General features: G+C 40.0%; 1 protein-coding gene across 2 annotated transcripts in view; it reads left to right on the top strand.

Moving 5' to 3' along the window:
• Positions 1-13,033, top strand: part of ELL3 (elongation factor for RNA polymerase II 3) — a 143,804-nt gene that overhangs the window by 92,065 nt on the left and 38,706 nt on the right. For both annotated transcript variants that reach the window (XM_069766143.1, XM_069766142.1), the window contains 2 exons: positions 7,078-7,205; positions 10,475-10,638. In XM_069766143.1, the coding sequence (XP_069622244.1) occupies positions 7,078-7,205; positions 10,475-10,638 (292 nt within the window). The remainder of the gene's footprint in view (positions 1-7,077; positions 7,206-10,474; positions 10,639-13,033) is intronic.

Raw genomic sequence — 13,033 nt, 5'->3', positions numbered from 1 at the left:
CACTCGAATTGAAAATACAATCGTCTGCATGAGCCCTAAATGAAACAAACTTTATACACTACGAAATTGAAAATCGTGCATCATTTAGGTATGGGTACAGATTGGTTCTCTTCACAATTATGTGCCTTGATGTTGTACCATATAGTTGGTCATGTTGGCAATACATTTCAATGCCATCCGTAATGCTAATTTAGTTGTATCAGCGAAGGATAACAACAACAAAAAAATGCCACAGTAACATCACTAAGCTATCTGCAGTTACCGTATGTGAAGGGAAATGCCCTTTTTGTCAATGGTATTCCTTTAACATTCAGAATTTTTCATCCTTTGTATGAGACTGAAAATATAAGGATGCTCATGTTTAGAAACAGCGCCACCATTGTCTATGGATTTTGCCAGGTATTTCAGTTTACATTTATTCAATTGAATGAGGCTGAGCTATAACCCAGATTATAAGACAAAAAATTAGCTAATTCTCAAAGAAGCAGTAATGTTTATCGTCATTTTAAGACAACTATGTGTTTCAAAAGTCTTTAGATGATATCAAAGGATTTTACATATAATGCAGCCTACCTCAGTATTCCTCCTCATTCACATTGTCATGGCACATTATGTGTGCTTGGTTGCTTACTTGGTTAAAAACCATGTACAACTTGTCTATTTCCTTCATGTTTGCTGGCATCTTGACTCCTGCCCCTTAGTATAAGGCTGCCGTCACACTAGCGGTATTTGGTCAGTATTTTACCTCAGTATTTGTAAGCCAAAACCAGGAGTGGAACAATTAGAGGAAAAGTATAATAGAAACATATGCACCACTTCTGTGTTTATCACCCACTCCTGGTTTTGGCTTACAGATACTGATGTAAAATACTGACCAAATACTGAACGTGTGACCGTAGCCTAAATCATGGCTTGTGCAGGTCCTTGTTGTCTAGTGAAGATAAAACTTTAATGATTGTCCATCATGAATCCGTCTCCGAACTCTGTGGTCAATATCTATGGAGATCAGCTATCAATGCTAGACAGCAGAACATGCTCAGTGCTTACAAGCTCTTTTTTATTGAATTTGTAAACACTTTTCTGGCTAGCAGGGATCGCTGGAAAGCACTGTTGCCTCCTAATTTCCCTTTCTGTGGTGGTTATTCTCCTAGGCAGCAGATTATAAACAAAAAAATTTTTTAATCCCTTTACAACAGCTGCAAATTTTTATGAGCAAAAGTGCTTGTTTTTACAAGTACAATCCGACAACATCCATCTATAAAGATGAGGTGAATAGTGATGAGCGAATATAGTCGTTGCTCGGGTGGTCTCCGAGTATTTATAACTGCACGGAGATTTAGTTTTCCTTGCCTCAGCTGGATGATTTACAGCTACTAGCCAGCATGAGTACATGTGTGGGTTGCCTGGTTGCTAGGAATCCCCACATGTAATCAAGCTGTCTAGTAGCCGCAAATTATCTAGCTGCGGCAAGGAAAACGAAATCTCCGAGCAGTCATAAATACTCGGAGAGCACCCGAGCAACGAGTATATTCGCTCATCACTAGAGGTGAACCCTTTAACCCCTTCACAATATGTGATGTTTATATGCGTCATATGTCAAGTTCCTGACTTTGATGCGGGCTCCGATGCTGAGCCCGCATCTTTCCCAAGTATTTGGGGTTTTTATAACTTTAACTTTTGCCATGGGTAAATGTAAGCTTGGATTTGTACCTGAAATAATACTCAAAAACTTTAAAAACATACAGTGTACAGTGGCATGTAAAAGTTTGGGCACCCCTGGTCAAAATGACTGTTTTTATGAATAGTTAAACAAGTTGAAGTTGAAATGATCTCTAAAACACCTAAGGTTAAAGATGACACATTTCCTTTGCATTTTAGGCAAAAAAATAAAATCTATATACTATATATATATATAGATAGATAGATAGATAGATAGATAGATAGATAGATAGATAGATAGATAGATATTACAGGCCAAAAGTTTGGACACACCTTCTCATTTACAGATTTTCCTGTATTTTCATGACTATAAAAATTGTACATTCACACTGAAGGCATCAAAACTATGAATTAACACATGTGGAATTATATAATTAACAAAAAAGTGTGAAACAACTGAAAATATGTCTTATATTCTAGGTTCTTCAAAGTAGCCATCTTTTGCTTTGATGACTGCTTTGCACACTCTTGGCATTCTCTTTGATGAGCTTCAAGAGGTAGTCACCGGGAATGGTTTTCACTTCACAGGTGTTCCCTGTCAGGTTTAATAAGTGGGATTTCTTGCCTTATAAATGGGGTTGGGACCATCAGTTGTGTTGAGCCGAAGTCTGGTGGATACACAGCTGATAGTCCTACTGAATAGACTGTTAGAATTTATATTATGGCAAGAAAAAAGCATCTAAGTAAAGAAAAACGAGTGGCCATCATTACTTTAAGAAATGAAGGTCAGTCAGTCCGAAAAATTGGGAAAGCTTTGAAAGTGTCCCCAAGTGCAGTGGCAAAAACCATCAAGCGCTAGAAAGAAACTGGCTCACATATGGACCGCCCCAGGAAAGGAAGACCAAGAGTCACCTCTGCTTCTGAGGATAAGTTTATCCGAGTCACAGCCTCAGAAATCGCAGGTTAACAGCAGCACAGATTAGAGACCAGGTCAATGCCACACAGAGTTCTAGCAGCAGACACATCTCTACAACAACCGTTAAGAGGAGATTTTGTGCAGCAGGCCTTCATGGTAAAATAGCTGCTAGGAAACCACTGCTAAGGACAGGCAACAAGCAGAAGAGACTTGTTTAGGATAAAGAACACAAGGAATGGACATTAGACCAGTGGAAATCTGTGCTTTGGTCTGATGAGTCCAAATTTGAGATGCTTGGTTCCCACCGTGAAGCATGGAGGGGGAGGTGTGATGGTGTGGGGGTGCTTTGCTGGTGACACTGTTGGGGATTTATTCAAAACTGAAGGCATACTGAACCAGCATGGCTACCACAGCATCTTGCAGCGGCATGCTATTCCATTCGGTTTGCGTTTAGTTGGACCATCATTTATTTTTCAACAGGACAATGACCCCAAACACACCTCCAGGCTGTGTAAGGGCTATTTCACCAGGAAGGAGAGTGATGGGGTGCTACGCCAGATGACCTGGCCTCCACAGTCACCAGACCTGAACTCAATCGAGATGGTTTGGGGTGAGCTGGACCACAGAGTGAAGGCAAAAGGGCTAATAAGTGCTAAGCATCTCTGGGAACTCCTTCAAGATTGTTGGAAGACCATTTCCGGTGACTACCTCTTGAAGCTCATCAAGGGAATGCCAAGAGTGTGCAAAGCAGTCATCGAAGCAAAACGTGGCTACTTTGAAGAACCTAGAATATAAGACATATTTTCACTTGTTTCACACTTTTTTGTTAAGTATATAATTCCACATGTGTTAATTCATAGTTTTGATGCCTTCAGTGTGAATTTACAATTTTCATAGTCATGAAAATACAGAAAAATCTTTAAATGAGAAGGTGTGTCCAAACTTTTGGTCTGTAATGTATATATATATATATATACATAGATTCATCTTTTACATTTTTACATCTTAAAAATTGCAAAAAGTAAAATGGGCAGATTCAAAGGTTTGGGCACCCTGCATGGTTAGTACCTAGTAGCAAACCATTTGAAAGTATCACAGCTTGTAAACACTTTTTATAGCCAAACAAGAGTGTTTCAATTTTTGTTTGAGGGATTTCCATTAATTCTTCCTTGGAAAATGCTTCCAGTTCTTGCATGCACTGTTATTTTGAGGCTTAGCCACAGATTTTCAATGATGTTCAGATCAAGGGACTGTGAGGGCCATTGTATCACCTTCAGCTTGCACCTTTTGAGGTAGTCTATTGTGGATTTTAACATGTGTTTAGGATCTTCTTTATCCATTTATAGAAGCCATCCTTTTTTCAACTTCATTTTTTACAAATGGTGTTATGTTTGCATCAAAAATTTCTTCCCTATTCCCGTGAAATGTTCCCAATGCCATTGTCTGCATCACAATCCCATGATTAATGGTTGGCGAGATGTTCTTTTGCAGAAATTCTGTGTTGTTTTTTATGCACACATATCTTTCATCATTATGGCCAAAAAGTTCTATTTTAACCTCCACAGGATTTGTTTCCAAAATGCATCAGACTTGTTTAGATGTTCTTTTGCATACTTCTAAAGTGGAATTTTATGGTGAGGACGCAGGACAGCTTTTCTTCTGATGACTCTTCCATGAAGATCATACCTGTGCAGGTGTCTCTGAAGAGCAGAACAATATAACACAACTTCTGAGTTTGCTAAATCTTTCTGGAGGTCTTTTGCAGTCAAGTGGTGGTTGTGACTTGCCTCTCTAGCAATCCTAGGAGCAGCTCTCACTGAAATTTTGCTTCGTCTTCCAGACCTTATCTTGACCCCCACTGTGTTCCTGTTACCTGCCATTTCTTAAATACATTTCAAACTGAGGAAAGGGCAACACTTTGCTATATTCTTATAGCCTTATCCTGCTTTGCAGACCACCACCATTTCCATTTTAAGCGTGCCAGGCAGCTGATTAGAAGAACCCATGTCTTCTTTTTTTTGGCACAAGGTTAGAGGAGGCTGTTTTTTTTATAAAGCTAGGAAATTTGCATCACATAGCCTTTCCTAACAATGATAGTAAACAAGCCATAACCCTAAATGGCTAATTAAGGTCTGAAACCTTGATCAAAGTTATCTGAGGACACAAATCTTCAAAGGTGTCCAAACTTTTGCATCGGTCCATTTTCCTTTTTGTAATTTTTAAAATGTAGAAGATGACAACATATATATACGGTATGTATATTGCCAAGAATGCAAAATAAATGTGTCATCTTTAACTTTAGGCCTTTTACAGATCATTTCATCTTCAAGTTGCTTAAAGGGAACCCGTCATCAGGATTGTGCACAGTAACCACACACAGTGTCAGGTAGGCGCCATTATACTGATTAAAATGATACCTTGGTTGATGAAATCCGTCTTGTGGTTGTTGTTTAATCTTTATATTCAGTTTTCAGTAAGTGATATGCCCATGCTCCGGGGCGGCCTGTGGGGGGTCTTCATGTGGTGCTCTGATTAGGTATTCATAATCCAGATTGATGACAGGTCACTGACCCATCACTGACCTGCCCCCTAGTTTGCATAATGAATACCTGTACATACTGAAGAAAAAGAAAAAAACCTGCAGGCAGGTGGCGACTGTGGCACCTGCGCTGCAGCATAATCACATGTTTAGTGTCCTAGTAATAACTGTTCTTGATGCTATTGAGCAAGTAAAAAAAAATCAATTTGAAAATGGCGCCTGCCGCACCTGCGCAGTAGCAGCTATTGGTGTGTATAGAGATCCGGTAGCTGTTATTGCGCAGGTGCCAGTGGCGCCATTGGCACCATCTTGCTGGAGAAGAAAAATCACCCCTGCAGGCCCACCACGGAGCACGGGCACATCATGAACTAAAAACTGGAAATAAAGATTAAGCAACAACCACAAGACGGATTTCATCAACCAAGGTATCATTGTAATCAGTATAACGGCGCCGACTTAACACTGTGGGTAGGTTACTGTGCACAATCCTGCTGACAGGTTCCCTTTAACTCTTCACAATAGTAATTTTGTGGTGTCAAAACTTTTATATGCCATTGTACTTATATACAGTATATGGATGATATAATTTTTTTCTGGATTTTCTAACATTATTATGTATAACATAGTACAAAAAAAAAGCTTTTATATACAATTTATTTTGTTTTCTGATTCTATAGAATGGTTTGCGGCTTGTGCATGCTAATTTTTGCCATCTTGTGCTTCTATGACTGGTTAATAGGTTTCATAGTTTACCATTGACCTGAAATAAAACCTAAAAGACCAATTTTAACTATATTTGGTCATCTACGAGTTGATCTGGCTTTAAAGGGGGTGTGTGAAATTATAAAACAATAGTCTCAATTCATCATTCTTTGCATCTATTCAAATTGCTCCTTTTGTTGTTTAAAATTTTTGATTTGAGGTGTCATTTTTCAGCACCAAAATGATTGTGACTTTTGTGCCATTTTTATGCTACTTTTTGTATAAATATGTTTTGTTGTGGTTTTTTTTTCACCAAATTTTATTATGGCTTTGTGCCATTTTTTTTAACTTTTTTACGTAAAATTGTTTTGTTGTTTTTTTTTTGCTCCAAATTTATTATGGTGTTTGCCATTTTCACACTACCTTCTGAAGTGCTCAGCATTTTTTTTTAGCTTGCTCGACAATATGAACATATCTTTCATTATCCAGGTGTTTTTTTAGCCAATTCATTATTTGTGACTTTTTTAAGGCCAGGTTCATACTGCATTAAAGCAGCCCGTTCAACGCATAGCATTGATGGGCTGCGTTAACGCTATAACATACATGCCATCGCATTATGCTATACCGCTAGCGCAGATGATTCATCTGTGCTAGCGGTGATGGAGCCTCAGACGTTGCAGCCGGGGGTCCAAGGCTCCGTCACTGAATGACGGCACATCGCTAGCGCATGCCGATTATGGCATGCGTTGGCGATGCTCCCGATAATAGGGGTTAATGGCAACGTTAACGGACTGCGTTACATCGCGTTATGCCACGGTGTAACACAGTCCACGTAGCGGACTGCCATAACGCAGTGTGACCCCAACCTTAATGTTCCAGAATTTTTACAAAATCCTAGCATAGTACAAACTCGCTCTATTTTTATTTTTCTTCAGTTGAAGACTAATATGCAACAGCTTAAAGCTTATTGAAAGGATCTTGCAACGAGCCACTCGCATCAATACCCGGCACTGCCGCCGGTACTCGGGAACAGAGTGTTCAGCTGCATAGAGTTACATGCAGCCGCACACTCTGGTTCGATTGCCGGTGGCAATGCCGGGTATTGATACGAGTGACTCGTGCGAGTTTCTCACATAACACTCGCAAGGGAGACCCCGGCCATAGAGTAAAACACCCACAATTTTGAATGACTTAAACACCATTAAAGCCGCAAGTGTTTTAAATCTGCGTTTTAACAAGATTTCTTTTTTCTAATCAACAGTACATCAAGATTCCTTCTCCCATCTCTGGTTCAGATGACAGAGTTCGGGTCTTTGCCTTCTACCTCTCCAGGGAGATTAAAGATAAGCCTCAGTCAAGTTTCGAGTGCATTAGACAGGGCACCTCATGGTGAGAATTATTTTTTTAAACCGTTTACTCAGTAAAAATGTTTTATAATTTGTAGGAGACATTGAACAGAACGAAAATTGTCATATGTCAGGCCTCAGTTAATAGATAAAGTTGTCCATATGCTGCATAATAATGTCACTTGACCCAATAAATGTCACATATCTGAAGGATTAGATAAATAAGGTCTGACTAATTGGTCAGCACTGGTGTCTCTACAATTTACTTCTCCTGTCTGTGACAGTCTTCTTCATTTTTAAAAGGGTAACCCCGGAATTGAAAGTCATCTCCTGGAACAAGGAGCTCAGCTGTCAGTCCCATAAACAATGAAATGAGCAGAAGTCAAGAGGACTCTACTGAGCTTGGTTCTCAGGTCCCAGAACCCAAAACTCAGGATCACTAGGGTCCGAGTGAACATTAAGTTATCGATAGGGGATAACTTTCAAGTCCTGAAATACGCCTTAAAATGGTTGTCCCATGGATGACTCCTCTTTCCGTTTGTCCTTTTAGACCTTATAGAAATGATACAAAGGTCTCACCATGCACTGTTTTATTAGTAAAATAAATGGTACAAGGAATTTGGGGACCTGTTATAGGCTCTGCATTGGTGTTCCAGGGTACACTTCTGCAGTCCAAGCATCACTGTCATCCTGGTTACATACGCAATGATGTTCTTGAGTAACGGGACGATGCAGATTGTTTTGGGTTGTCATGGATTTTATGAAGATGCAATACACAGTGATCGGCATGAATGATTACACTCCATTGGAAAGGAACATTTTAACTCCTTAACCCCTGGAGCTGTTTTCGGTTTTGCGTTTTCGTTTTTTGCTCCCCTCCTTCCCAGAGCCATAACTTTTTTATTTTTCTGTCAATATGGATATGTGAGGGCTTATTTTTTTGCGGGCCGAGTTGTACTTTTGAATGACTACATTGGTTTTACCATGTTGTGTACTAGAAAACAAGTAAAAAATTCCAAGTGCGCTGAAATTGCAAAAAAAAGTGCAATCCCACACTTGATTTGTTTGGTTTTTTTGCTTGGCTTTTTTGCTAGGTTCACTAAATGCTAAAACTGACCTGCCATAATGATTTTCCATGTCATTACGAGTTCTTAGACACCAAATATGTCTAGGTTATTTTTATCTAAGTTGTGAAAAAAAATCCAAACTTTGCTAAAAAAAAAAAATTGCACAATTTTCTGATACCTGTAGCGTCTTCATTTTTCGTGATCTGGGGTTGGGTGAGGGCTTATTTTTTGCGTGCTGAGCTGACGTTTTTAATGATACCATTCTGTTGCAGATAAGTTCTTTTGATTGCCCGTTATTGCATTTTAATGCAATGTCGCGGCGACCAAAAAACTTAATTCTGGTGTTTTGAATTTTTTATCACTACGCCGTGTAGCGATCAGGTTAATACTTTTTTTATTGATAGATTGAGCGATTCTGAATGCGGCGATACCAAATATTTGATTGTGTAGGTTTTATTTTTGTTTTTATTTTGAATGGGGCGAAAGGGGGGTGATTTGAACTTTTATATTTTTTTATTTTTTTCATATTTTTAAAAACATTTTTTTTATTTTTGCCATGCTTCAATAGCCTCCATGGGAGGCTAGAAGATGGCACAACTTGATGCTCAGATCACATCTATGTAGTAGAATTACAGCATTGATATGAGCGCCGACCACAGGGTGGTGCTCTCAGCAAACCGGTAAACAACCATAGAGGTCTCAAGGAGACCTCCGCTTGTCATGCCGATGCCCCGATGACCCCCGATCATGTGACGGGGGTCAACAGTGCGCGCATTTCCGACCTTATGTCCGGAAGCACTTGTTAAATGCCGCTGTCAGGGTTTGACAGTGGCATTTAACTAGCTAATAGGTGCGGGTGGATCACGATTCAACTCGTACCTATTGCAGGCACATGTCAGCTGTTCAAAACAGCTGACATGTCCCAGAATTGATGTGGGCTCACCGCCGGAGCCCACATCAAAGCGGGGGTACTGCCATCAGACGTACAATACCGTCTGATGCCAGAAAGGGGTTAATCAATATCTCACTGAATACAGCAACAATTTCCATTTCTCACAATACTGAGTTTCCATAGAGCGTAGAACATTTTTAATCCATAACATGAAAGTAAGGTTAATATAACTCTAATTACACAAGCTTCAGTTGTACTTAAGTTAGTTGATGCAAAAATAAATACACCCCACATCAAAAACTACTACATCTGGTTTTTCGCATGATGTCCATGATTTTCAAGGACAACATCAAGTCTTTTAGGAATGAATAAGCTGGTGACATATTGCAACATCCATTCTTCAAGAACTCTTTTAGAGCCTGGATGTTGCATGGAGAGTGATTTTCAACTTGTCTCTTTATAGTTTCCCTTAGGTGTTTCGGATTGGTTCAGATCAGGAGACACACTTGGCCACTGAGTCACCTTCATATGTTCTTCTTCAGAATTGCAACATCATTGTCATGTTGGAAAAGTGCATGTCTACCAAAGGCAGGGAGTGATAGTAGCATAATTTATTTAAACATAGAGCAGGACATGTGTGATCTCATGACTCCATCAATGAAACATATCTTACTAACACCAGTAACACTCATGCAGCACATACGGACATGGCTACCACCATGTTTCACTGTAGGCATCATGCATTTAGAAAAAATGCTCATCTACAAAGGGCACTGAGTGATGGTAGCATTTTTTCTTTCAATACAGAACAGTACATCTCTGAATTCATGATTCCATTAGTGAAATGTAGCTCCTCAACACTGCCATTACCATGTTTCACTGTAAGCACCATGAATTTAGAAAACACATTCAGATTTAGATGAAAGTTATATTAACCTTACTTTCATATTATGTGCTAAAAAGGTGTACTATGAAACTCAGTCTTTTTCCTTGTGTTCAGTGAGATGTTGATTAAAATCTTATATTTTAAGAAGTTTGTGCTCATTTATGCTGAGCACTGTATATACTCAAGAGCATTGCAGCCATGAAACTCAAACCTTTGGCCCAATACATTTAATTATTGCCAATATTGCTCTTGTCTTTTAGATACATTTTCAGAAGGTAGTGCCTCAGGTCCCAATGGTTATTGTATATTCATTCACTGGACAGTACTTTGCATTGTTTGCGTTAAATAACTATATCTATATATACCTATAACGTTCATGACCATTTGTTTTAATTTCAATGTACGTCTACTGTTTTTAATTTGATTTATATTATAAGGGTACTTAATAGTTCTAATATCTGTTCTAGGAATGGAGAGAAGCAGTTGAGTTGCATCGGCACTATACAGGACAAGATCACCGTATGTGCCACTGATGAATCCTACCAGTTAACACGTGACCGCATGTCTCAGGTAGAGAAGGAAACGTGGAGCAGGACGGCCATTGAGATCAAGCCCGGAGCGTCTCATCGAAGTATGTATGGACGGTAGTTAGTGCAGTGGGGCGTTTCAATAATGATAAATGGTAAGAAGTAATAGTAGCAGGTTTGATGCAATAGATTTCCTGTTCTTCCTCTTATTTTATGGAACATGATGGATGATACATAGTAGTGAAGCTACAAACTTGTCACTCCTAAAGTTGTCAGACAAGGGCCTGTCATGTCTTGTTTCAGTGCCTGTATATCATTGGGTATGTCCTAATTGGATCCGATCCTGGACTTTATTTTCTTCTTGTGCCTTAAAGGAGTATTCATCTTTGGAAATTCCTTTTTTTTTTTAAAAGAGTTCCTTGACAAATGGCTGATCATAAAGTGTCCCCTGATCATTCATATATAAGGAAACGTGGTGATAAAGATCAACAAGCACATTATATGAAAGTCTACCAAACCTGTGGGACTGGTCAAAAATATGAAGTGTATTGGGTCCTCTGGCTTTACCTAGAGAGGTCATGTTGTTGGAGACCAAGATTTTTTTTGCTTTGTTGTTCTTGTGTCAAGTAAGTTGGTGTCTGAGTTCTTTAGAAGTTGTTTTCTCTCCCCATTGGCAGCACATGAATATTTGGCTTGTATGGTTGAGTGAGTGATAGCTGAAGGCAAACTAGCTGGTCCAGCTACCTAAGGCTACTTTCACACTGGCGTTTTTTGCAATACGTCGCAATGCGTCGTTTAGGGGAAAAAACACATCCTGCAAAGTTGTTTGCAGGATGCATTTTTGCCCTATAGATTAACATTAGCGACGCATTGCGATGCATTGACACACGTTGCAACCGTCGTGCGACGGTTGCGCCATGTTGTGGCGGACCGCGGGAGCAAAAACGTTACATGTAATGTTTTTTGCTGCTGACGGACCGCTTTTTCCGACAGCGCATGTGCGGCCGAAACTCCGCCCCCACCTCCCCGCACCTTACAATGGGGCAGTGGATGCGCAGGAAAAATGCATCTGCTGCCTCCGTTGTGCCTCCGTTTCACTGCTAGCGTCGGTACATCGGGCCGACGCACTGCGACGGGCCGAGTCCGACGCTAGTGTGAAAGTAGCCTAAGATGTATGGGCACCATAACTGTTCAGTTTCACCACAGCAATGCCACAGGAGAAATTGGACAGTATAGAATGCCCATTTGTATTAATATTTAGAATTGAGAGTCCTCAGTGGTTGATACCTTTTAATGGCCAACTGAAAAGATGGTAACAAATTGGAAGCTTTCGAGACTACACAGGTCTCTTCATCAGGCTGGCTAACATGGTTCCAAGATATATATCTTTCCTGTATCATTTGTATTAAAGGATTATCTGTGTAGTGCGGAAAGATCAGAGTGAGCGCCACTTTTCATATCTGCTGTTCATCCTGGCCAAGAAATAAGGATCCTTAACAGGGGACCCTATAATTTAACACCATATTCTTTAACCCCTTTCTGACCTCGGATGGGATAGTACGTCCAAGGTCAGATCCCCTGCTTTGATGTGGGCTCCGGCGGTGTGCCCACATCAAAGCAGCGACATGTCTGCTGTTTTGAACAGCTGACATATGCGCGCAATAGCGGCGAGTGGAATTGCGATACACCCACCGCTATTAACTAGTTAAATGCCGCTGTCAAACGCTGACAGCGGCATTTAACTACCGCTTCTGGCCGTGAGGCCGGAAATGCGCGCATCGCCGACCCCCGTCACATGATCGGGGGTCAGCGATGTGTCAGGATAGTAACCATAGACGTCCTTGAGACCTCTATGGTTGCTGATGCCGGTTTGCTGTTAGTGCCACCCTGTGGTCGGCGCTCATAGCATGCCTGTAATTAAACTACATAGGAGCTGCTATGTAGCAGAGCCGATCGTGCTATGCCCATCTTCTAGCCTCCCATGGATGCTATTGAAGCATGGCAAAAGTAGAAAAAAAATGTTTAAAAAGAATATGAAATAAATAAGAAAAATATAAAAGTTGAAATCACCCCCCTTTCACCCCATTCAAAATAAAACAATAAAAATAAAATCAAATATTAACATATTTGGTATCGCCGCGTTCAGAATTGTCCGATCTATTAATAAAAAAAAGCATTAACCTGATCGCTAAACGGTGTAGCGAGAAAAAAATTAGAAACGCCAAAATTACGTTTTTTTGGTCGCTGCAACATTGCATTAAAATGCAATAACAGGCGATCAAAAGAACGTATCTGCACCAAAATGGTATCACTAAAAACGTCAGCTCGGCACGCAAAAAATAAGGCCCTCACCCAACCCCAGATCACGAAAAATGGAGACGCTACTGGTATCGGAAAATGGCGCACTTTTTCTTTTCTTTTTTTTTTTTTTAAGCAAAGTTTGGAATTTTTTTTCACTACTTAGATAAAAAATAACCTAGACATGTTTGGTGTCTATGA

Source organism: Ranitomeya imitator, chromosome 4 (assembly GCF_032444005.1).
Source record: "Ranitomeya imitator isolate aRanImi1 chromosome 4, aRanImi1.pri, whole genome shotgun sequence".
Classification (NCBI taxonomy): domain Eukaryota; kingdom Metazoa; phylum Chordata; class Amphibia; order Anura; family Dendrobatidae; genus Ranitomeya; species Ranitomeya imitator.
Note: the sequence above shows the minus strand (reverse complement) of the source record. Positions and strands in the feature narration are given on the sequence as shown.